A 26,542-nucleotide genomic window follows, 5' to 3' on the forward strand; every position below is an offset into this window, starting at 1 on the left:
AAACACGTTCACACACAGAGCTTTAATGCATGAACCTGGTCTTAGAAACGTGACATAAAATGCAGTCTGGATGAGCTCTAAGTATAACTCATGCCAATGCATGCACACAGGGACTCCAAAACCTATATAAATCTTAATGATGCAGTGAATCTGTTAATGGAAGTAAGAGTCAATAATTAAGAAAATCAATTTGAAGTATACATTCTGCATACATACCAATGACCGCCTCATTTGCATCAATATGTTCATGAAACAATCAAAACTGATCATCCCCTCCTGTGTATGCAACATTTTGTTCTTCTCCATTGTGTTGACCACTGCTGATGCACTTAGTGCCATTTCAATCCATTCCAGGAGATACCGAAGTGACCCACGCTGAGCAGCCAAGCCAAGCAGCAACTCAGAAGCTAACCTCCGTCCAAGAGTATCTGCTCCAGAGTTGGGAATTGTTACTCCTTTAAGAAATGTTGTTACCTGAGACAGGCAGTCCAGACCCATTGGTGGGATTTTACTTTCATTAGCTAGAGATAAAGGTGGCAAAGAGCTCACAACCTCTATCGCAGTGTGGATAACATCATTGCAAAGGCTAATCCCAGGTCCTGAAGCAGGCATCATCCAGCTTTGCCGTAACAGTGCAAATAACAGGCTCAGTCCAGTCCGGACCCCCATTTCTATTAGCGCGTCTGTACTTGACCTTGGCCGCTCACTAACGGAATGGATGTCTGTTGACCCAGAACTGCTTTCTGGAGAATGCTGCTGCTGTTTCACCTTGCCTTTATCATGATATTTATTAGAAAGTGCATAAAAGATGCGTTGTAACACAAGCAAACGTTTGCGAAGTGCTCCAGCAAACGGAGAGTCTGAGCACACCATCTTAGCCAGAGCCAGCTGGCTGCTAAGAAGGGCATCCAAGTAGTGGTCCTGTTCATCGCTTGATAAGGACTCCCGTTCAAAATCTGGTAGCTGAGGTCCTTTGAGACAGAGAACCTGCTGAGGCAATGGTACTACTTCTTTATTACTGACTAATTTAGCATATAAGATGGAGACTCCTTCCCTTGTAGCAATAGATTCACTATCTTCTGTGATCCAAGAGCTATTTAGATGTTCAAGCCATTTCAGCTTCACTGGTGGAACCATGGCTGCCATGTTGGTTTATTCACCTGCCATTAGTCCTACAAATAGAAGAGAAGATATTTATTAAACAAACAACTGCCTAGTTGTACAAAAATCCAGTTTTTAAAGATCAACACTGGACACAGGTCTATAAATTATCTGCTTAATGCTTATTTAAAGTTGAGGAGAAAAGGGTGTATGTTACATGCCACTGTTCTCCCTGAATTAAGGATTGTTGATATTTGAAGCTGAGCATAAGCTCATCCATGATTTTAGGGAAATCTGCTGTGATAGTATGTCAAGCATTACCCAAAGCTTCTTCCATAAACACTCACAATTTTGTTCCTCAAAAACCTACTAGTAATGCCCTCAAAAGAATGGGTCTAGATACACATTCACAAGAGGTTTTTAAGGACTATAATTTTTAAGTATGGCAAGCAATGTTGTCAGAATTGGTAGCGATAAAGAGCACCTTCTAGTTGTAAGCTCTCATAACCTCCAGCTACAAAGGTAACCACATGGATAGCGCTCTTCCCAAAATAAGATTAAACAACGCTTACAATCATGAAGCAAAAAGAAATAAGAACAGGCTTGCTGGATGAAACCACATACTGGCATCCTGCTTCTAGTGATGGCTGGACAGATGCCTCCAGGAAGCTGACAAGAAGAGTGTGGAGGCAACAACCCTCCTCAACAGGCTGTCTCCAGGTTCTTCAGAGGAACAATGCTTCTGAAGGCAGCAATTTCCTTGTTACTATGACCAGTAGCCACACATAAGTCTATTCTCTATTCATTTCCCTACTCCTTTAAGTTTACCATTAATCAGAACCAACAGGAAAACCTGAATCCATGAAATGATAACTGATAGTCAAGCAACTTTTGGTTATCACTTTCCTACAACTGGCAGTCCCATGGCTGTCAAACAAAGAAGCAATGACCAAGAGTGGACTAACAGGTACCAAGTCTCCCACTTTGTCTCCCTTGGTGCCCCTGATGCCTAGAACTCCCACCAGAGTTCTACTTGATGCAACTTCTTCCAAGTCCCTCCTCAAAAGCACCCTTCTTTTGTGGCTTCTCTGGCTCAACTCTTAATCCTCAAAACCCTCCACCAAGTACACACAACTGCATTTGCCTCTCTCAACCCCATTTCCTCTCAATTGTCTTCTCCACTGTCAAATCCAGATTCTAAGAGACTCAAGGGATCCGCTACCTGTTTTTTTTGCTTTTGCTACCCTGCAAAGTGCCATATAATCAATGGTGCTATAAAAATAATAAATTATAGCAACAACCATTATTATTACTTTAGCTCTATTTTGATTTCCTTCAGCTAACCATAATATTACAGCAGTAGTTAACACAATATACACTGAAGGGAGTACTAGCTTTATTTTTATATTATTTTTGTCATGATAGCTTACCATGACAGAATTAAACAAAAGAGTTGCTGGAGACTGAATACTTTTATTTGCCACCTGCTCGCACATGACCAGAGTTGAGCCCTTGCCACCTCTTCCCAAGGTTCTTCTATCAATTACAACAGCCTTTGCTAGCTGAGAATGATGGGAGTTGAAGACTAAAACATCTGTTGAAGGCTTATCTAGAGAATGACTTATTTCCATTTAGCAAGAAAATGGAGAAAAGCACTTATTTTTAAAGTAATCCTAAAAACTGTTCCTTTTTTATTTTGGAGCCCCAAATCACCAAGACACTCAGCTTAACTTGTTTAGCCACAGTTCCACAGAAATCTGCTACTTGCTAACCTCCTGCTATAAAGGACCTCATTCACCCTATTAAAGGAGTGAAGTAGTAGTAGTAGTAGTAGTAGTAGTGCCGGTAGTTGCTGCTGCTGCTGCTGCTTCTGCTGCTGCTGTTACTATTACCCCAAGAGAAGAAACAAGTATTTTAATACTGTTTAAGGAAGCCACACCCTGCACACCAAAGTTGTTTGCTTCCTATTAGAAATATGCATTGGATGTGTTTATCTAGTGCCAGAACCCTACATCCTCCTGCAGGCTCTCTCAGTATTTAGTCAGCAGGATGTACTGTCTGGTCACAGATAACTTGCCTGCTCTCTATCTACTCCCAGCTTTTCAAACTTGCAGAACTGGCTCATTTAAAACTGATGTTTACTAAACTAAAAGCCCACTAAGAAATTTATCATTCCTTTTTTGAATCTGATATTTTAACATGAAAATATGGGACTGGGTACATGTTAAAACACATGAATGAAAATAGGGAACCTGTTGAGTGGTTGAGATGATGGCTCCTGTCATTCCTGATTCTTGTCCATGCTGGACTCCAACTCATACCAGCCCCAGGTCAACAGCATCTGGAGGGCCACAGATGCCCCAACCTTGACACAGATATACACACAAAATGCCCTAAGCATGGCTAGCCTTTGAAATATGGTTGGGGAAGGGGATTTAATTTTACTGGTGCAAAAATTAGCAACCAACACCTTTATTTTCGCCTGGCAACAGCTCTGCAGAGAGATGAAAAGTTAGTTCAAGTCATAGGAGTCAACCTCTAGGGGATGTGGGGGCTTCAGCCCCTCCAATAAAATATTAGAGGGGGCCGGGCAACTATCTCCTCCCATTAAATGGAGGACAGGGGGTGGGTGGGGGTGGAGGATTCCCTGGTCCTGATCGGGGTAACCATGACCCTGAAGGAACAGGTGTGCAGCCTGGGAGTCATTTTGGACTTGCAGCTGTCTTTCTTGGTAGTGGTGCCCTCCCTGTGGAACACCCTCCCTTCAGATGTCAAGGAGATAAAGAACTACATAACTTTTGGAAGACATCTGAAGGCAGTCCTGTATCGGGAATTTTTTACTGTTTGATATTTTACTATGTTTTATATATGCTGTAACCCACCCAGAGTGGCTAGGGAAACCCAGCCAGATGGGCAGGGTATAAATATTATTATTATTATTATTATTAAGCATCCCAGTATGCATTTCAACTATCAGGGTGATTTTGCAGAAGAAAAATAAGACAGCAAAAGATTTAACTACAATATATATGTCTGTATGCTGCTCTATGCACACACCATAAAAGAAAAACATTACATAATACCTGGAAGCAATACCAGAGCAACTTATTTTACAGTCTCACAACACTAGCCTCCTTTTCCTGTTTTCTGTGTGTCCTGCATACCAACACTTGTCATGAGAAGCTTACTGCAGAATGAACAACAGTCACATACATTGCTATAGCAACACTGCGGTAAGAAATCTGCAATTCAGTCCTCAAACAGTTCAACCTGGACAAGTCTCATTACCTCATTTCTGTTTTGTGTAATGGAGAGTGGGGGTGACAGTGTATGGGGGACAAAATCAAAGAAGTCTAATATTTCAGAAAACTGAAGGAAGATATTAGACCTGAAGGACTAGCCTTGTTCTAGTCAGCAGGTATTTGGACATGGTACTAAGGCTGTTCTTTTTCTTTTATCTGTTTTGTAGGCCATCTAATTTACATTGTAATATACAATGTTAAAAGATGGCACATATTTCAGAGAACCATCTAGCCAGAGAATGCCATCTAGCAAATAAATATTTGAAATAACTTCAGCAAACCAGGAGACTACAATCAAATATTTGAGCTGTACCGTAATAGAGATATCCTGCTGAATGACAGAAGTCATAAAAAGCCAAACAGACACACAAAAATTGGAAAAGAATGATATAAACACAATCATCTCTAAATGCTGAAAAGCAGCCAAGCTAAACCACCCCCAGCTGCCTAGAACCCTATCCAGAATGGCCAGGGAGATCACTATGTCACACAGTGGATAAAATGGGAATAATTACGAGCACACTGTCCCTCTGAGTCTCTCCCACCTTCTCTAATCTAAATGTTTTCACCTACAATTCTCGGGAGTTCCAGTCAGTTCTGACCATATGATACTACGGGAGATGGGCTCTGTAGTTCAAAACATGCGCAGGACATCTTTGCCATCTGGCACATGAAGTTCCAAGGCCTGTGAACTCTTTGTTACATCTTATCTAACCAACTCATGGACAGAACTACCGGTAGTTGAGAAAAATCACTGTAGTCGTACCTTGGAAGTCAAACAGAATCTGTTCTGGAAGTCCGTTCGACAACCAAATCACGGCTTCTGATTGGCTGCGGAAGCCCCATCAGACGTTTAGGTTCCAAAAGAACATTTGCAACCCATAACAATCACATCTAGATTTGCGGTGTTCGGGAGCCAAAACGTCCAAGTTCCACAGCGTTTGACAACCAAGGTACAACTGTATTCTGAGCAGCAGGTGGTTGAGACTCAAACCAGCAAAATGCCAAGCCCCTACCCAATAGGATCACCTCCTACTGTGATGAGTCCAGCAGAGTACTAAATAAAGGCGGGGGACTGTGCAACACTACACCAGGATGCCTGCAGCCTTACAACATATTGCCTGGCTGTAGCAGAGGAAGGGGTAAGATGACAAGCAGGGTTAGAAACTGAGATATAAGATAGGAGCCAAATGGCACCTTCAACCTAGGTTATGGTCGCCACAACAATAGAAACATTTTTTTAAAGCAGGATTACAAAGCAAATGAATACAATACGGGGTATCTAGCTGAAGATGGAATAAATGCTGTGCACAAAAGACAATTTCTTTTAAAACACAGAATTTACTTTTTTCTTTTTGCAGTCTGGAAGGTTGTAACCAGCCACAGCAAAACAGGTTATACAAAGAGGACAGTAGGACTTAAATTTAGGCATGTATAGGATAAATGTAAAGGTAAAGGGACCCCTGACCATTAGGTCCAGTACTGGCTGAGGGAGCCAGCGTACAGCTTCCAGGTCATGTGGCCAGCATGACTAAGCCACTTCTGGCGAACCAGAGCTGTGCATGGAAATGCCATTTACCTTCCCGCCAGAACGGTACCTATTTATCTACTTGCACTTTGACGTGCTTTCGAACTGCTAGGTGGGCAGGAACTGGGACCGAGGAACGGGAGCTCACCCAGTCACAGGGATTCAAAATGCTGACCTTCTGATCAGCAAGCCCTAAGCTCTGTGGTTTAACCCACAGCACCACCTGTGTCCCCTATGTATAGGATAGTAACACCCAATAAACTTCTTGGCTGGGTTGAGATTTGAACCCTGGTTGCCCAGATCCTAGTCGTACAGACACACACTAACCACTATACCACACTGGCAATCCAGCCATATGGGTGGGGTATAAATAATAAAATTGTTTGTTTGTTTGTTTGTTTGTTTGTTGCTGTATTTCACCGCATAGTTGTTGCCACCACATAATAGTCGCACCCCTTTTTCTGGCCCTAAAATTGATCCCAAAGCATAATCATTGCAGGAGCAATAAACAAGACAAGTGGGGGCCTCCTGCAGGTTGAATTTAGTTGAATTTAATTTACCATATTAAAACATTCAACTGCACACCAGCAGGTATGGCTAAAGGGTATTTTAAAAAAAACAAAAAACAGGAGGGTAGTCGGGAGGAATCATGGGAGTTGCAGGCTCTGGGAATCATGGGAGTTGTAGGTAAACGCCAGGAGCATCTCCATATGTAATGGCTGCCTTGTGCTTGAGGTAATGGACTTTGTTCTTTCGACAGGACAGTTGTGTGTCTCCCCCTCCCCGGCCTGCCAAGGGAGCCTTTGCTGTCTTTGAACCTCCAGCGAGGGGGGGGGGACATAAAACAAACTTATTTCTTCCTTTTTATTTTCACTTGTTGCTGATGCTGCTCTTACCCAGCCCTGCCCCCCACCAATGTTATCACTCCTGGCCATGAGAAAGGGTTTGCTTCTTTCTCTCCCTAGCAAGAAAGGGTGTCCTTTGATAATTCTGCGCATAATTGCAGCACCCCCCCCCCATTTTTTGAAAGAAAAATCAGCATTGAAATGTGACGATTATGTGGTGAAATATGGTGTTGTTGTTGTTGTTGTTGTTGTTGTTGTTGTTGTTATTATCATCATCATCATCATCATCATCATCTCTCACTGGGGAGAACCTTTTTCTTTCAGTAAGCAAAGTCATAGCTTCTGTGATTACTGGAGCTGCCAGTGAGGGACATGGTCTCATTCTGTCCATTCATGTCCACACAGAATCATAGACTTGTAGAGTTGGAAAGGCATAATGCAATTATTTTCAAAGTTATATATCAATTTTATTTCTGTAAAGGAAAGCATTTCCCTGTAAATGGTAAAGGAGCTCTTATGCAAATCTTTTAAAAAGTAGGATGCTCAGCCGAACTCATGAAAACACAGTTCCGGCACCCCTCAGGTAGGTGTCATTGCCATTCTAAGAAAATGAGGGAAGTGTTCATGGAGAGTTCCAGCACCTATTTTTCTAGAAAAATAGCACTGGTGATGCTCCACCATTTCTTTAAAAAAAAATCCAGCATTATATCCTTTAAGAGACATAGTGACCAGAATTTGACAGTATTCCATGTGCAGCTGCACCATAGGCTTGTATAAGGCCATTATGGTATTTCCAGTTTTGTTTTCAATCCTTTTCCTAAAGGTCACAAAACTATAATTCACCCATTTTACCACAACCTGGGTCAACATCTTAATTGACCAATCCTCTATGAGTCTAAGATCTCATTCTTGGTCAGTCACCGCCAGCTCAGACCTCAAAAGCATATATGTAATTTCAGGATGATGATGATGATGATGATGATGATGATGATAATAAACCTTTATTGTCACTACACCACCTGTGTGCAGTGAAATTAATATTTTGCCCCAGCATGCATCACTTGTTTGTTAACAATGAATCGGATTTATCATTTTAATACTCATTCACTCAGCTTGGAGAGATCCTTTTGGTTTTGGAGCACCTCACAGCCTCTTTCAGTTAAAAACTACCCAGAACAACTTGGTGTCATCAGCAGACTTTGCTAACTCATCTCCAGTAAAGGTTAGAAATGCTGCCGAGTTGGGTTCACAAAGCAGAAAACCCACATCCAGTAAATCTCACTCACTGTCACAAATGGGCAAGACTGGAACAAAGAACTAGACCTGAATGTGTTTCTTAGGACATAGCAGACGACACAGTGATTCTCCAAGCAGCTCTCTTTATTCTCAGGCTGGAACAGAACTGAAGTGAAGGGCTCAGCAGCCTGCTTATATAGAACTCGGCTACAAGCAACAGTAACAACTTTCTGTAGTTACCCAGTCCAAGAACGTCACTTTCAATCCCTCATTTGCATGTGTGGACCTGAGTGAGAACTGCAGCAGAATGAACTATATACACACACCCCTAGTGGCCTAGGGTGAGAACTTCAATACATAACAGTTTATTTGACTTATACACCTCAAGAATGTTTATTCGACTTACACACCTCCCTCCACACCAAATACACCATCAGATACACAAAATCAAATTTCAAAATGGGATACACAGGAAGGGAAACCTCCTCCCCCCCCCTTCTCCTTTTTGTCATAATTTCCAGTGTGGTCTCCCCACCCCCATGCTCAACCTGCATCCTATTAAAAAAAGATGAAGCAGAATCCAAATAAGCCAGCAAAAATATTATTATGAGACTAAATGAAAGGCAAAGCAAGAAAAGAGGCACTGCTTTACTGCTAGAGCCATTTCACTTTTGAGAAGGTCACCGTTAGAAGGCTCTTAAATAATCGGCCAGCATAGGAATCAGCATCAGAAGCCCCACAAGTAAAACCGCAATATGTCTCACAAAAAGACTGAAGGGAAGGGATGAAAATTAGCCAGATCTCCTTTCCTGCTCCCCAACCTCCGCAATAGAGAAGCAATCCATTTGTTTGCAAACCACAATGTGTTTCTATCTGCAAAGTTTGAGATTTAAGAGGAGGGGTGAAAAATCAGCCAGATCTCCCTTTCTGCTCTCCACTGCCTGCAAGAGAGAAGCTGAGAAAGAGCTTCTTCACAGTTTGTTTACTTATGCAAATCATACAACAATGAAAAGGTTCTGTCTTCCTCAGCACAACTCCTGCCCAGCCAGAGGTGGTCTTGGTAGCAAACCATGTAACTGGAAATCTCTGTTTGGTCACCAGGGGGTGCTCCTGAGTCGCAGAAAGCAACTGGCAACTGGTTAATTTTGAACACTGATAACAAGGACCTTTCCAGCAAACTTAAAAGGTAAAGGTACCCCGCCCTGACCGTTAGGTCCAGTCGCGGACGACTCTGGGGTTGCAGCGCTCATCTTGCTTTACTGGCCGATGGAGCCGACGTTTGTCTGCAGACAGTTTTTCCGGGTCATGTGGCCAGCATGACTAAGCCGCTTCTGGTGAACCAGAGCAGCGCACGGAAATGCCATTTACCTTCCCGCCAGACCGGTACCTACCGGTATTTATCTACTTGCACTTTGACGTGCTTTCGAACTGCTAGGTGAGCAGGAGCTGGGACCGAGCAACGGGAGCTTACCCCGTCACGGGGATTCGAACCGCCAACCTTCTGATCTGCAAGCCCTAGGCTCTGTGGTTTAACCCACAGCGCCACCCACGTCCCTTATGTATAGGATAGTAACACCCAATAAACTTCATGGCTGAGTCGAGATTTGAACCCTGGTTGCCCAGATCCTAGTCATACAGACACACACTAACCACTACACCACACTGGCAATCCAGCCATATGGGTGGGGTATAAATAATAAAAATGTTTGTTTGTTTGTTTGTTTATTGCTGTATTTCACTGCATAATTGTTGCCATCGCATAATAGTCACACCCCTTTTTCTGGCCCTAAAACTGATCCCAAAGCATAATCCCGCATCCCTTCATTCCAGCAAACTTAGCCAGGACTAACTGCCATCAAGAGCCTCTTGCCACAGAACTGTCTGTCTCCTGCAACAACCTAGTTATACAACTTCATTACAGTATGAAACAGCTGGTGCCTGTACCTGCTTATATTCCTCTTCCCTCCCTCTTCCTTTTTCCTTTTGTATCATGTCTTTTAGATCATAAGCCATTATTTATAAAATGCCAACCATCTTCTATGCAAGAAAGATGGTTTAAAAATGTGGCAAACTGAACATACTTCTGAGTACAGTATATTTGTCCCCGGGGGGGGGGGGGGCTTAGTTAAGACTGGTGTACTACAAAAATAAGATGACTTGATGAATAAAAGGTTAAGGAAAACAAAGACAAAGAAGGGTGTGTATAGTTACCTATACATTGGGATAAGCGAGCTAAGATTACTATTATTTTTAAGGAAAAAACACAGTAGAGGATAAAGTGTTATTTAAAAATACAAGCATACAGTTTGTATTTCATTTTGGTAGACTTGGATTCCTGTCTACTAGGAGCTCTAGAGGGTATCAGGATGGTGAAGGTTGAACTAGAAAATAAAGGAAACACACGACTGAAAGCATCAATCCCATATCTCCTCTAGTGAAGTCTAGGAAACCAAAAGGTATGATTGTGATACGATGGCATCACTTCCCACATGGGACTCACATCCCACACTGACATCACATCACATGTTGATATTTACTACACATAATCAGAGTAGGAGAACCAAGTATGCATCAACACCAGGCATCCCCAAACTTGGCCCTCCAGATGTTTTGGGACTACAATTCCCATCATCCCTGACCACTGGTCCTGTTAGCTAGGGATGATGGGAGTTGTAGTCCCAAAACATCTGGAGGGCTGAATTTGGGGGTACCTGATCAACACTTTCTCCTAATCATCTAGTTTTGCCATAAGTATCTGCATGAGCTCATAGTTAGGCCATAAATACAAGATAAGGCTGTCTTTTTTGCTATCTTGCTCTGCATCTACATGGATTGTGCTATATGAACATACAAAAACCACCATCAATTGTGTGTTCAACACAGCTGCCAATAATTGCTGCCACATTTTAAAATTTTGGTTCACAAATGTATAAATGAAATGCAAGGCCTATTGTTACTGTATTAAGTCCTACTACAGAATCTATAGCTTCTTGTTTAAACGCTATAAGGCTTGAAACATGCATCTGAAGGAGATGGTGAGTGTTCGCCTTCTCTGGGAATACTGGTATTTGCCTTTTGCTGACGAACAAACAAAACAGCTTCTCAAACTGAATGAATACAAACTTTAAATCTGTCATGCCCCAGTGTATAAGGTTACAACCCAAAGCTTGCTCCAACCACAGCCCTTAGAGGTAAAGTCCAGGCACCACAGAACGAGGGCATTCCTTTGCTCTGCTCAGGGCCAATTCACATGAACAATGACAAGATAGTAACGCTCACATGAGTTGTGAATTCTGGGGGCAAGATCACACTTGTGAACGTTCAAACACAGTGGTGACATAACTGCAGAACACCCTTCAGCATTTTCTGAAGAACTGTTCTGAAGAACAGTCAACAGGGAACCAAAAAGGGTTGCGAGAATCAGTCTCATACACTATCTCAAACTGGCTACCCTAGAACAAATCACAGTCTTACCACCAGCAACAACCAGGGAGGACTGAAAGAGGGGTATACTAGCAACATAATCTTATCTTGCTAAAACTGTGTCCTCTTTAATCTTCAATGTGAGACTCATGCAACAAAGACTTTAAAACTGAAATGTGAATAAAATCAGTCTTGTGATTCTGTAAATATCCAAGCTTCTAGTGGTAGCTGTGTGCATATTTCAAGGGTTCACAATTACTCACACCGCAGAAGAGTTGGACTCTAGAACCCTTGTCATCACCAGCAAAACAAACACTTGTTTAGAATCCAGTATGTTGATAAGCTGACAAAAGGTCTGTCACTTCTCCAGAAGGTTAGAAAATAAATTTGCTGGAGATAGTCTCCATGCAAAATCAGAAACACAGAGGAGTAAGAAAAATAAACACTTCAGCAGCCCCTAAATATATGTCCATTTTTAACTGTTGTCAGCAGCTCCTTGTTAAACACAGACACACTCTTAACAAGCTTGAAGAAAAAATGTTGTCATTGTGGTCTGTTGATTGCTCTATCACTTGCTTAGAACATACTGAACTTCTGGCTTATATAAAAATACTATTACATCTATTTCAATAAAGGCACTTGGCTGTTGTTCATTCAATGACAAGATTATAAAATTATTAAAAGTGCTTCTTCAACTCAAAAGAAAACTAGAAGAACAGCAGCCGGTAATGGAACATAACAGAAGGGACAGAATATAGGGTTGCTGAGTTTTCAAACCCATCTCAAATTGAGGAGATGGAGGGGAAAGTTTGCAATGGCAGCCATAAACACCTATACTTGCAGAACAAACACTAGACATCTACCAAGACTATGATCCATCTCATCTCATCCTGCACTGCCTAACCTGAGGAACACTTATCTTTCAGCATCTCAGGAAGAGGTCTCTCAGCCCTACTACATCCAGTTCTTTAATGGGACATGCCAAAGATTGAACCTGAAATGTTCCATATTCTGCTATAATACCTTCACTTTAGCTGTTAGAGTCTAGACTATAGTCCCTTCCCTTAAGCATTGACATGTTTCATTTTTAATCCACATGTATGAAAGAGCGCTTCTGTGCATGCCTGCGCAGCGAAATCCAGAAAAATACTTTTGGGTATGCTGCATTCGCATCCTGAAGAATAAACAACCAGAGCTGTTCGTATCCAGAGGTACCACTGTATTATTGTACAGCATCTCCAATGTTCCGGAAAGGAACACTCTTACTGGAGTTGCCTGGAAACATTCCAGCTTGCTCAATGACACTGGATCAGTCACAAGAGGCAGCCATGGTAGACAGGCGGCAGTTGGCCTAGAAACACATGAAAAAAAGGAAGTCTGAATGAGCCCTAAACCATACTATGGTGACACAACATTCCAGCAACCTCACAAATAATTGTCAGTCTAGAAACAATGCCATGGTTTGCACATCACATTAAGCCCTAAACCATACTATGGTGATACAACATTCCAGCAACCTCACAAATAATTTTCAATCTAGAAACAATGTGATGGTTTGCACATCACATTAAGCCAAACCATGGCTTAGTGTGAACACTCGGGCTCCCAGATAGGAGATTGTGGCTGCTTAGTTACTCCACAGTCATTTTGCTGTTATGCTGAGCTACGCCATCATTTGGCTTAGTGTGTGGTACAAGGCTCGTGGTTTAGCTCTCTCCAAAACTAACCACAAGCTGTAACTAATATCTGTCCTATGATTTACAGTTTGTGGTGTGTCAAGAAGAGCTAAATCATAAGTCCAATTTGGACAACATACTAAGCCAAACTGGGACTTAGCTCAGGGGTCAGCAAACTTTTTCAGCAGGGGACAGGTCCACTGTCCCACAAACCTTGTGGGGGGCTGGACTATATTTTTTGGGGGGGATGAACTAATTCCTATGCCCCACAAATAACCCAGAGATGCACTTTAAATAAAAGCACACATTCTACTCATGTAAAAACATGCTGATTCCCGGACCATCCACAGGCTGGATTTATAAGGCGATTGGGCCAGATCCGGCCCCTGGGCCTTAGTTTAGCTACCCATTACTTAGCTCATGGGAGAGAAGCAAAGCAGTCAGGATATCCTCTCCTGGAGCCCACAAACTTTTGCTAAGCCATGCTTAAGCTCAGGGCAATGTGCAAACCAGGCCATATAAATGTTAAATGATCACAGAGATGTTAGCAAGTAACCAATGAACCTGAGCCTAAATCAAGCATCACACTAGCAAACTTCTTTAAAAACAACAATCCCTCCTATTTATATAAGAAAAATTATTCATTCAGAGCAGCCTTCACCAACCTTGTGCCCTCCAGTTGTTTTGAACTACAATTCTCATTAGCTCAAGCTACCACAGCCATATGATGTTGGGGCTGGTAAGACCATGGCTTGTTGTGGTCCAAAATATTTGAATGGCACCAGAGAAATATGGCTAGCTAGAAGACTTGTTGTTGTTCAGTCGTTCAGTCGTGTCCGACTCTTCATGACCCCATGGACCAGCGCATGCCAGGCACGCCTATCTTTCACTGCCTCCCGCAGTTTGGCCAAACTCATGCTAGCTAGAAGACTAGTAGAGCACAGATCAAACTGGTATCAAGCTGTCAATCTAGTCCCTTTATAGGTAAATAAATATCCTCACCGCAATAGACTGAGTTTGAATTCATCATTAAAGCACTGGTCTTAAGTTGGTATGTCATGACCAAAACCCCATCATAATTAGTCCCCAAAATATGTGGTGCGTGCAGCATACACAGCACATTGTTTTGTTCAGTTCAAACCATTGTTTAATTTAATCTGTAGTTTAAAGCAGGTTTGGGGAACCTTTGGCCCCCCTACATGTTGATTAAATCCTATCATAACAGTGCATGTATATTTGATAATAAGTAGATGTCTGCTGGGTGTTTTTTAATAAATATTTTTATTCATTTCCAGATATCTGTTGGAAGTCATTTTGGGCACAGCACACTGTGGAAAAGTGGCGTATAAATAAAGTTACTCAATCAATCAATCAATAGCTGGCTGCTCGCCCTACTTGCTAGGTCTGTTCAGCAACATCTGGAGGGTTAAAGGTTCCCCACGCCTGGTTTAAAGTGACATGGAAGACAGACAAATCCACTCAAAAAGTTTAAACAACTGAAATGAGGAAAATTGAAGTGTTTGGTGGTTTCACTAAATCCATAACATCGTACTGGACAATATGGCTGATTTTACATGCAGTATAACATACTGTTTGCTACTATTTCATATATAAAGCATTCATTTTCTTCACAAAGTAAAATCCATTGTATCTACTACTCATTTATGAGCTGAAATAAGTTACAAAGAACCTGATCCTATGCTTGTCCACATGGAATATGGAATATAAATTCAATGTGACAATCCTAAGCATGCATGCAATCCTTATGATCATTCCCCTATAAGAGACAGGGGAATTAATCAAACCACAAAGAAAAGACTATAGCACTGAGGGACTTGGAAGCTGCCTAAGGTCATCTGAGGAGAGGAAATGTCCCAGGACTTTGGTTGTGTTTGTACCTATACAGTTATGATGCTTGTACATAGGTAAGGGCAATGTTGGTGGCCAAAATTCTGAGTCCAGTTCCTAAATATGCAGCACCAGCATAGAGGTACTTGGAAGTTATTTTCCAGTTATTTAACTTTGTTACAAAAATGCTTGCAACTACAGAATAGCCTAGAAAAGAAGCTTCAATATATGAATAAGCTGGGACTATTAACACAATTCATAATTGTGCTATTTATACTAAGAAGCTTCACAATATTATTAAGGACTATCACAGGAACACACAAGAAAAATGGCCTCTCTTGCCAATTATCTGACACCATAACATTTGTTACAGCTTTGTGTTGGACAACTCAAATGTTTCATTTCACGCCAAACAGGTATACAGTGGTGCCCCGCTAGACGAATGCCTCGCTAGACGAAAAACTCGCTATTCGCTAGCGGAAGGCTGCCCCGCAAGATGAAAAAGTCTATGGGGCTGCCTCGCAAGACGAAATTTTTTTTTCATCGCGCGAAAACCGCTACTTTGTATTGGTGCTTCGCTAGACGAAAAAACTGCTAGACGAAGATACTCGCAGAACGAATTATTTTCGTCTAGCGGGGCACCACTGTACTGTATAAGGCCCAGTGATGTGTACAAGAGAAAATTAGAAAAGTAACAAATGTATATATGGCACACCCAGTGCTTTTTTTCTGGGGGGATGCAGGGGGATGAATCTAAGTTTGTGAATCTAAGTTTGGACTCATTGAGGGGCAGTATTTCAGTATGAGTAGGAAAATGAGAGCAATGAAGGCAAGCTCACAACAAACTGACAGCTGAATATTTCACACTTCACATATCCAACAACAGAGAAATCCTGTGCATACAACGGACTATAGCAACAGGTGGGGGTATGCCAATTTTGCTGGAAAGACCCAGACAGGTAGCTCATTTAAATCAGGGATGGTAAATATCTGGGTGATTTGCACTAGAACTTCTGACTCCCATTTGTTTTAACAACAATGCCTTTTTTCCTATCTCAGGCCACAGAAATGAATAAACCAGGAGCCAATGACTCTGGTACCTAGGCCTAGAATGTTCTCAAAAGCAACCTGTTCTTTAAATTCTAATTGTATGTCTTTTCAACTGGCTTTGGTGGATCTTGAGGTTCAAGTAAACAACAAAGTAGATCTGAATAACCTCGTCTACCCACCCCTGGTTTAAAAAGCCTCCCACCAGCTGCAGTAAGGCTTGGAGACTGTAATGGGGCACCTAAAGGTGCTGTTCAAGGGTGGATCACTCTTTGTTCTTTTATTATATTTTAGGGGTGCAATTATAGTGCTCTGCTTTCACAGTGAGAGCATCTCAGATTAACCACTGCAAAATCATACACTTTTGTGGGAAGATGCACACAAACCCTCATGGCCAGCCATTCCCACCATCCCCCAGCCCAGGTGGCACTCCATGCACATGGCTAGATGAGCCACCCATCAGAAGCAAAAGTTGCAGACCCACATGCCACCACTCGACACATGCAGGGGTGAATTTGCTGATGTGGGCCTAATTGCAGGTTTTGCTTGTGATTTTTATTTCAGACAACACACTTATGGGGCACTTGATGTAGCCTGTTAAAAAACGAAAAGGAAAAACATCCATAACTCCACGTGGTTAAGCAAATTGCCTTTCAGGCTCCAAGACTGAGGCTGGTATTTTAATGCCGAGAAAACAGAACAGAAGAAGGCATCAACAAGCTCCTGTTCAGCCCAAGAAACCATCCTCTCTCCCTCACAATTGATTTCAGATTGTATGGGCCAACAGGGAAGGGAATGGGCCCCGTGTGTGTGTGTGTGTGTGTGTGTTTGTATCGTTGCTTACAGATCTGTGCAAATTGCTACGGCGCACTGTCACACATAACAATAACAATCAGCAGCAAGAGCAGCAGCAACAACAATATCGTAATATGGATGGCACTGACACAAATAAGATCACTAGCGACGACGGCGGAATTGCCGTAAGAACAGCCAAATCCAAGATCTATTATTACACCAACAGCATCATAATAATAAATAAGAGATAGCGAGATGAACAGCGGCGGCGGCGGCAGCAGCGTCACGGAGAGGTCGATGGCAGGAGCGCCCACAAATAATGGGGGAAACGCGCACAAATGGTGGCTTCGGGGCGGGGAGCCCCTGGGTGACGGGTGGGGTCGCTTCTGGCACCCCTCCCTTGAGGAACCCCGTCCCTTCATGTGGGGGGAGGGGACCCCTCCCCTCCCAGCTTGGCGGGGCTCCCCTCCCCCTCGCCCCTCCCTGGTGGCGGTTGCCCCTCCCCCCTCCCCTCAGGCCTCGCCTTCTTCCCTCAGCGCGGGCGCCCCGGGGTGACGCCAAGGAGCACGCCGGGCGAACCCTTTACCAAGGTGCGGTCCGGGCAAGGCTGGCGGGACCCGTGGCGGTAGGTCCCGCGAGGCGGCAGCAGAGGCGGCGGCGGCAGCAGAGGCGGCGCCCCCGTCCTCCCTGCTTCTCCTGCTTCTCCGGCAGCGGCTTGTCAAAGGGGAGGAAACATGACGCGGGGAGGGAAAGAGTCGACGAGATCTCGCGGGGTTTCCTTAGGGGCCTCGCGAGATCCGCCGCCGCCGCCGCCTCTTTCTTCTGTCCCCCGCCCCGCGCATTCACCCGCTTCAGTTTCTCCTCTCTGCCTTCCAACAGTTTGCCGCCCCCTGGCGTCAATCGCAGGCAGGGACGGCCAGGAGGGGCTGGTAGCACGCCCCCTGCTGGAGGGCGGTGGGCACCTCACGGGTCTCTGCGACCCATCAACAAAATCATATTACAGTACTGTCATAGGCTTGGAGAAGCACAATTATTATCACAGTAACCAATAATAATAATAATAGTTGTTTTCTTGCTTTTATACTAATAGTGGTTTTCTTGTTCTTTTGTTTGTTTTTAATTATTTTAATACATTTATATTTCACTTTAGGGTGTGTTTTTTTAAGGAACCATATCAGCAAACCAAAAAAAAAAACCCCAAACCCCAGACACCATGTTGTTGGGAAAGCACTTTCTACTCCAGCAAGAAGCTGAGGGGCAGCTCCAGTCCAGAGGGGGGGGGCAAGCTGCAGCAGTAGGGGCTCCGTAGGCGAGCACTTCCTTTGCATGCAGAAGGTGTCAAGGTCAGTCTCTTGGCAACATCTCCTGGTGGGGCTGGGAGAGCACCTTGCCTGAAATCCTGGAGACCCCCTGCTGCCAGTCAGTGGGGACAACACTGAGCCACAGGATAAGACAGGATCCTGTGTTCCTGAGGAAGAGTTTTTGCAAGCCGGGCTTTATGTGGGTAGGAACTGGCTGGGTGAAAATCAGGTGCCCTCACTCGTCACCATTGGGGGCAATTAACTGCTATTAATTTATCACAGAATCAGAAGAACATAAGAAGAGCCTGATGGATCAGATCATCAGACCATCCAGTCCAGTCGTCTGTTCCCACAGTGGCCAACCAGATGGTCCAGAGGGAACCCCAAAGGTAGGACCTGAGGGCAACAGCACTCTGCCCACCTGTGATTCCCAGCATCCGGTATCCTGAGGCAGGGCTTGCCCAAGACATTTTAGCGCCTGAGGCAAACCAAAAAATGGCCCTCTCCACCCAACAGAGAAGAATAGGTGAGTGAAGACCTACGTCAGGAACAAGGGGTTGGGGATAAATATCTACTTTGGGAACAAGGGAGGAGTAAAGCGATGACAACAGTGGAAAATGCATTCCTTGGAGGCAAGATATGCTGCCCCTGTAGATCTTGTGGCCTGAAGCGGCTGCCTCGCTTTGCCTCATGGGTAGGCCAGCCCTGTTCTGAGGTATACTGCCTCTGACTGTGGCAGCAGAACATGGCCATTGATCATAGAGTTGTAGGCTTTCTTGTATTCTGGCTAGCCATACCCTCTACTCCAATTTATATAAATTATAATTGTATATATGTATTGAATTATATTAGTTATTTTATCTACATATTTTAGCTTCGTTTCGTTTCATTTTATTCTGTTTCACTTGATGTATATTGTTTTGTATATGGTTTACCATTGTGGACCTATGGTCGTAAATAAAATATCTATCTACCCTCTACTCCATGGAGGGAATCCAGAGCCATTGTGTTCCCAAGCTGTTCTCTTTCATAGGCCTCCCAGGAGAGAGAACCCGCTATCCTTCCAGGGAAGTGGAACCCTTGCCCAACCACTCTTATTCTCATTAAGTTTCACCTAATGGTCAACCCAAATCTACCCAAGCTTTTACATCTCATCTTGCCCTCTGGAGCAACAGCAGAAAATAAATACTTGGCTTCTTGTGTGGGAAACCCTGCTGGGTATGTTTCATGTCAAATGCCTTGGCTAGCCTTCCTCAACATGGTGCCCTCCAGATATTTGTGGGGCTCTAGCTCCCATTAACTCCAGCAAGTCAGTATGATGGAAATTGTAGTTATGTATATCAGCCCCTCCAAGTATCCCAGGGACAGTCTTGGGTTTACAGAAGCTGTCCCGTTTTCTGATTTGATCCCAGAATGCCCCACTTTTCCTTAGGGTGTGGAATCATGTGACCCCTGAGCCAAGGAGATAAGTAACTATAGAACCTTTAGAAGACACCTGAAGGCAGTTTTTTGACATTCAACGTTTTATGTTTTTATATGTGCTGGAAGCCACCCAGAGTGACTGGGGCAACTCAATCAGATGGGTGGGGTATAAATAATAAAATCGTCGTCGTCATGGAATAAGACGTCTCTATTTTCATTGCAGAAAGGTTGGAGGGCATTATTTACACACACACACACACACACACACACACACACGGCTGTACCCCTGCTCACTCAACTCTCCAACCCTCCCAGCCATTTCTCCCACATCAACCCCTAAAGCTCCCCCTTCCCACCCCATGCAACTACTAAGCTCACTTTTCTTGGCCTCTTGGGTTTTTCTTCATGGAAATCCAAGATTGTGATGAGGCACTGCAGATCCTCCAATGGGGGCTGCCTCCAGTATGGGCTGGGGAAGGGTGCTCTATGGGGCTTCTGTTGCCTCTGACCACAACAGGCTGGTAGGCAGGCTGGCAAGTATCATATCTGCCTGATAAAGAAGCAGTAGTGTGTCCAGGAGTTATGAATAGCAACAGTGCTGCTGTTTACATGTTGTGTACAGAGAGTGCTGCTTTACTTGTTCCCCTCCTTCTCATCTTCTTTCCTCCGCTCTTTCAACTTGTCTTCAGAGGCCTGACGTTCTCCATCTTGTTCATTTATTTTAACATAAGGTAGGGCTCCTTTCCCCATCAAAAAATTTGAAAGTGGGTGTATAAAAGAGGACATTAACAGCCTTTGCTTATAATTAGCCAGGCCACTACATCTTCATAAGGCCTCCATGACTTACAGACCAGGGTTGCCAATCCCCACTTTGGGGTCCTGATATGGGCCACAAGTAATTTTTTTCTCGACCACCAATTTTGGCAACCACAGCAAGAGGGAGGTAGTGCTGGGCGATTAACTCCTCTCCTCAGCTGATCTGAACCCATCCGCTTGGGGGTGGACTGTGTGCCTGTATGTGTCCCAGGTATGTGTGCATGTGAAAGTGTGAATGACCACACTCGCCTTGGGACTCAGCCACCCACCCATCGGTTTGCCATAATGAATATGATCCTCAAGCAAAAAGGTTTAGCCATCCCTGACATAGTGCTTCTTGTAACCATGAGGTCTAGCTACATAGCGCAGTCTTGCACTCTAGTTCACGAAAGCCTTGTTGGCCTAATCAGCTTAATTGTCTTGAAGGTGCCCCAGGACCTTGTTTCCACTGCAACAGACTAACATGGCAATCCCACTAGAAATGCACTTAAAAAAAAAAAAAGAAAGAAAGAAAGTCTCCTAGATTGCATTTGTGGTCAAAGAGGCACACACACAGCTGGTGTGACAGGTTGGTCCCAAGAGGCCTGTGTTAGTAAAAATATGTCCCCATATGCTGAGACAGTCCCCTTTCCTTTCCTCCCAAACCTTGGGCAGTCAAAAGCAGCAGACTGTGAAAGGTTGTGCTAGGGTAGGGCAGGCATCCATCCTTGACTCCACTTCCTCTCCCCCCCCCCCACCCCTCTCAGCAGTCATGATTTATACTTAGCCTTTGGCTCTCCAGCCTCAGCCTGGGGTGTGGGGTTGCTTCAGAAATGCTTATTCATGAACTTCCTGCAAAATTATGTCCCAACGCAGCTGAGAATAAGAGAGCTTGCATCAGCAGCAAGAGAAAAAGAGTACAGCGCTTCAAGATCCCCAGATTAGAGTCCTAAGAGATCCAACCAGGAGATCTATTACCACAAGCCCCATGTTTTGAAACACCTTAAGAAGCAGCTGGCAGCAGCCATGTTCAGAATTACACCTGCTAGTTTTGTGTGTGTGTGTGTGTGTGTGTGTGTGTGTTTTAAATGCACACACTGCTTGATTGCAAATAGAGTATCTAAGCAGGTTACAAAAATACTTGTCCTGACAATGTGGCCACCATGTTCTGAGCTACAAAGAATTGCAACCAGTTGTAAAGGGGGTGGGCATGTGTGCACCCCCATCAGTGGAAGCTCCCATAAAATCTCACCATCACAGTCTCCCCTGTTAGACTAGGACTCTAAGCCCTTAATATAGTTACCACAAAGATTAATCAAACCCTGTTGCAGTTAAAAGGTACCTGCTGGAGGCATGGACAAAGCAGGATTTTTGTTGAGAGGGCAGAATCTCAGATTTGTATTGGTTTAGGGGGGCAGCTGCCCCCTCGGGCTATGCCCATGGTTGGAGGATGGGAGGGTGGCATGAAAGAACCCCCCACTCATGGGCAGCTGCCCCCTTAGATCCACAAAGCATTGAAAGTACTCAATTATCTGAGGTTCTGCCCCCACCTAAAAGAAATCCCCGCGCATGCCCCCACCCTTGCTGCCCTGCTCCTATGTAATTATGCAAGAAAGAGGTCCCGTGTTTGATACCCATCAATCATCCCAGGGCTGGGAGAAACTCCTGTGAATCCCTGGAGAGTCAATGCCGGTTCCTGGACTCGACGGACCATCAGCCGGACTAGGGATGAGCTTGTTTAGACCAGGCAGAAGAGATTTTCCAGGGTGAGGATTATTTATGAATGTATCCTTGAGAAGGAAAGGTGGCGGGCGGCGGCGCGGGGGTGCTGGATAACGAGAGGTTCAACAGGGAGAAGGAGAGATAAGGGGACAAAGACAGGCAGGAAGGGGAAGAGACATCAAGGGTTGGGAGACGTACGCTAAGAACTGCCAATTCCAATTTTGAGCGGAAAAAACTGGTGGTCACCTGGCAGGCGATCCCCTCGCCGCCGCCCATTCCAGATCCCTCTAGCTATTACAGTATTATTTATCTGCTTGTTTGCATCAAGTTTGCGTCTGCGCCCCTTGCTCTCCCTCCCTGCGCCACGCCTCTGCCATCCTGCCAGGCGCCCGGAGGCAGGAAGAGGCGCTTCCAAAGCGCTGACACGAGCAGCTGGGGAGGCGCCAGCGGCAGAGTTGCTGTCCAGTTGCTGAGAGCTGATGAAGGGCTTCTTCTGCTCCCTCGCTGACAAAGCCGCCATCGGTCAGTGCAAGGCCAGCTTTCCCTGGGTACCAAGACGCGCGTGTGGCAGCCAGAGGGGAGCTGTCCAGTAGGCAAAGGAGGAGGAGGAGGAGGAGGAAAGAGAGAGGAGAAACCACCGAACCAAAGGATGCAAGGACACTGGCGGGCAGCCAGGGCTCAGACACGCCCTGGCGCAAGGTTCTCTCCTGAGGTTGTCAGGAAAAGGGTGCGGCCAAGAATTGGTGTCATCTTTCAGTGCTGCGAATTTTCACTTTTCCGTGAAAGCAAACGCCCAATTCCGATGTTTGGCACAAGACGTTACTTCCTCCTTGAGAATATAAGGACACATGGAGGGACCATCTGGATGGGATCCCCAAAGACCCAGCTAGTTCAATATCCTCTTTCTAACACCTGCCTGTCAAAGCTGCCCATAAGCAGGACGAGAAAATAATTGCCTTCCCTCTTATTCCCCCCCCCCCCACACATCCCAACAGATAGTCACTGCCTCTGGACAATAAATTAACATATCAGCCATGAGGACTAGTAGTCACAGACAGGCCTCTCCTCTTCCCCCAAGAATGGCTTGAATCCCCTTTCAAAGCCATCTTGGCCAGCAGCCACCACTACCCCCACAATTATGCTAAGTGGTTTTACATGCAGAATGCTTTGGGAGATCAAGGTTTCTGCAGGTCTGGGTGAAGCGGCAGAGCCGGGGCTGGATGTTGTGCCGCCCAACTGAGGCAAAGCACCAAATGAAGCTGCCTGCTGGGCTAGATGGATGAATAATCTGACCTTTAATGAGGCACCAATGAGCAGGTCTTAAACAAAGGTTGCCATTTTTAACTGCAAAATGCACATTTTGTAATAAGTAAAAGCTTTCCACTGCCTCAAACCCAGAGAATGAAGGCAGTTTGTGAACTTCACATTGGAAACAGTTCAAACATTTCCCATTACTGCAATGAGCTAAACTCCTTTGCAATGCAGATTGCATTGATTTGGTTTATGTAGCTGCTGAATGATCTCCCGTACAATTAATCTCAAGTGACGCTACGCATGTTAAAATCAGTGATGCAGGGGATCAAGATTACGGTGCCAAGCTTAATGTAATACCGCACACACCATTTCCCCTTTCTGCATTATGACCAGCTGAACATAGCAAACCTGAGCTTTATTTCCTGCATTCTCTATCCTTTAAGTGTCCTTTGCAGATGGAAGTAGGTGCAGTTGTTGTATGTTAGTAGGAGTGAACAACATGTTTCCATGGGGTGAATGAGCCCCAGAATTCCTGAATCTTCTGCAAATCAGTTTTTTTAAGCTTCTGTATATTCTTCAATGTGTGCTACAGATCTAATGCCCAAATACAGTATCAAGTTTAGAATTTTTAACTCATTATGCTCCTAACAAAGCAAATATATAACGGTTTTATTCTGGAAAATGTTCCTCAGGATAAGAGGGGTGGTACATTTGGTATACAGCTGATAACAGAACACAACGTGAGAAAAGCGGGTAATGAGGGGCTGCTGCGTGGGTACAAATGCTGCAATTTGATGATATTGGATTGGGGGGAAACTGTGCCTCGAGGACAAAAGGAATGGCAACTTCAAAACAGAAGAGCAGGCAAGGAAAAGAGCATCCTTGTCTGAATCAGATTGCATTACGTTTCTTCTGGTGAAAGCTGAGATTTAACATGTCCTGGAGTACTTTACTCCCCCCCCCCCCCAGGATGTGAAAGATCACAGGTCTGGACTCTTGGATAATTTGCTACATCAAAATGAATGTAAGAAGTTGCCCTCAAACATTTAGCTCACTGGTGTTTTGTCTTTGGAGATGCAAAGGAGAGGGAAATTCCAACAAACGTACATTGGAAATTTTTGCAACACAACACAAAAAATGAAAAATAAAAAACACACCATACATCACAGTGAATATCAAAACCCAAAATACAAGTGCATAAGCAAAATGCTGACCATAATGAGGTTTGAAAATATATACCCACACACAACCCTTAAGTAAAAAACATGGAGATCTGGGCAGAAGACTATGGGACCAAAGGACCACAAGGTAGTATCAAAGCACAGCAGAGTGATTTTTCAACATGATACAACTAACTTAACTGAAGAGTACATTTCGAAAATAATATTGAATATGTTGGTGGAAACAGCAGTATGGCTTATAACTCACTAGGAGCAAAGTACTGTTCCCCCTTTCCCCTTTAATAATATATGAAAAGGCATGTAAAGCTGTCCCAGCAGGCTTTTCTTCGTTCCAGGCAGGTGATGAAGGCAGGGAAGAAGAAGAAGAAGAAGAAGAAGAAGAAGAAGAAGAAGAAGAAGAAGAAGAAGAAGAAGAAGGGACCAAGAATTAGGAACATAAATTTTGAGAACAGAGCCTCCATAGGCTTATCCCAACAGGACTCAGGAAGCACAAACATGTTGTGAATGGGATGAAATATATTGGAATGGAATAAATCACACAGGGGAGGGGGAAGGACAGCAGGAATTACAGCACAAGTTTGACCATATTGACTCAAAGGACAACAGATGACTCATTTTCTAGAAGTCTTGAAATCTCCATAGTTTGTCCTTCCTTTTTCCCCCCTAGAAACCAGGATGCATTTTTCCTGAGGTGGGTTCCTCTCAGATCAGGTAATCCCAGCATAATAGGTGCAGGACAGTGTTAAAGAATCCCCTGTCCAAATGGCAAATGCGAAATGTGAAAACTTTGCAGAGAGACTTGGGCATGTCTCTGGTTGTGCAGGAGCTGATGTTCAGGCATGTTAGGAATTCACTTGACCAAACAATGGTATATATGTCTACTTCAGAAGCAAGAATCTTTGTGTTTAAATGGGGCTTAGTCCCCAGTAACTATGTCCAGGATGGCAACCTAAGGCTTTGGTTTAGGGCCATCACTGGGGAAAACTGGGTTACTGTGCCTTTAACAACTCTATCTTTACCAGCAGAACAAATCTGGTTTCCCAAAGTAAGCATGAGGTTGGCTAGAGCAGCTAGAGCAGGGGAGGGGAGCAGCTGTATTGACTGCACTCTCAAACCTTTGAGCTATACCTGCTGCCCACGGCAACCATGTTTGGCCTGCCATCTCCACCTGCCGCAGGGCAGCCATTTTGTGACTCTCTCTAAATCTGAAATGTGCCCCCTGCTGAAAACATTCCTTTTAGACAAACCTACCTAGATGCTTAGGAAGTTGAGGTCATTTTAATCTGTTTCAGTATTTTTAAACTTTTTTATGTTTTTAAAGTAGGGCTATTCATTTTTCTAGATTTTACTGTTTTGTCCTTTGCAAACCGCTTTGAGGGTTTTCTTTCGACAGTGAAGGAGTGTATACATTTTGTGAAATAAATAAATAAATTGGTGACTGCTCCCCTCTGGGCTAAGGTGTCCTGCTATCGGGGGGGGGGGGGCGGCCAGAAGAGCCCAGGCGTGCCATTGACTAAGTCGCTTTGATCCTTGAGAGGGGCAAGGCAGGGGAGGCAGGATGTGTTTGCAGCAGGGCGATGCAGCAGGGGCCACGGAAAGGAGGTTTCTTCCTCTGGCCTTCACCAGGAGATGAGGGCTGGTGCCCAATCACTACATTTAACTGATTAAGATCAAATGTTTGCCAAATGCACCCAACTCTGCAGGAGAACAGAGACTGATGGGAAATGTAGCTAGTCAGAAAGAAACACCCTGCAGGCAAACTTAGGCCCAAGGGCCGGATCCAGCCCAGTCGCCTTCTAAATCTGGCCCGTGGATGGTCCTGGAATCAGCGTGTTTTTACACGAGTAGAATGTGTCCTTTTATTTAAAAAGCATCTCTGGGTTATTTGTGGGGCCTGCCTGGTGTTTTTACATGAGTAGAATGTGTCCTTTTATTTAAAATGCATCTTTGGGTTATTTGTGGGGCCTGCCTGGTGTTTTTACATGAGTAGAATGTGTCCTTTTATTTAAAATGCATCTCTGGGTTATTTGTGGGGCCTGCCTGGTGTTTTTACGTGAGTAGAATGT

The 26,542-nt window shown here is 44.2% G+C and overlaps 1 protein-coding gene across 11 annotated transcripts in view; it reads right to left on the minus strand.

Moving 5' to 3' along the window:
* Nucleotides 1–17,479, minus strand: part of HERC1 (HECT and RLD domain containing E3 ubiquitin protein ligase family member 1) — a 107,803-nt gene extending 90,324 nt beyond the window's left edge. For all 11 annotated transcript variants that reach the window (XM_033167929.1, XM_033167923.1, XM_033167928.1 and 8 more), the window contains exons 1-2: nucleotides 17,388–17,479; nucleotides 217–1,172 (exon numbers count right to left, since the gene is read on the minus strand). In XM_033167929.1, coding sequence (XP_033023820.1) covers nucleotides 217–1,146 — 930 coding nt within the window. In that variant the 5' untranslated portion in view covers nucleotides 1,147–1,172; nucleotides 17,388–17,479. The remainder of the gene's footprint in view (nucleotides 1–216; nucleotides 1,173–17,387) is intronic.
* Between the last annotated feature and the right edge of the window lie 9,063 nt (nucleotides 17,480–26,542).

This window comes from Lacerta agilis, chromosome 13, assembly GCF_009819535.1.
Source record: "Lacerta agilis isolate rLacAgi1 chromosome 13, rLacAgi1.pri, whole genome shotgun sequence".
In the NCBI taxonomy this organism is placed as follows: Eukaryota; Metazoa; Chordata; class Lepidosauria; order Squamata; family Lacertidae; genus Lacerta; species Lacerta agilis.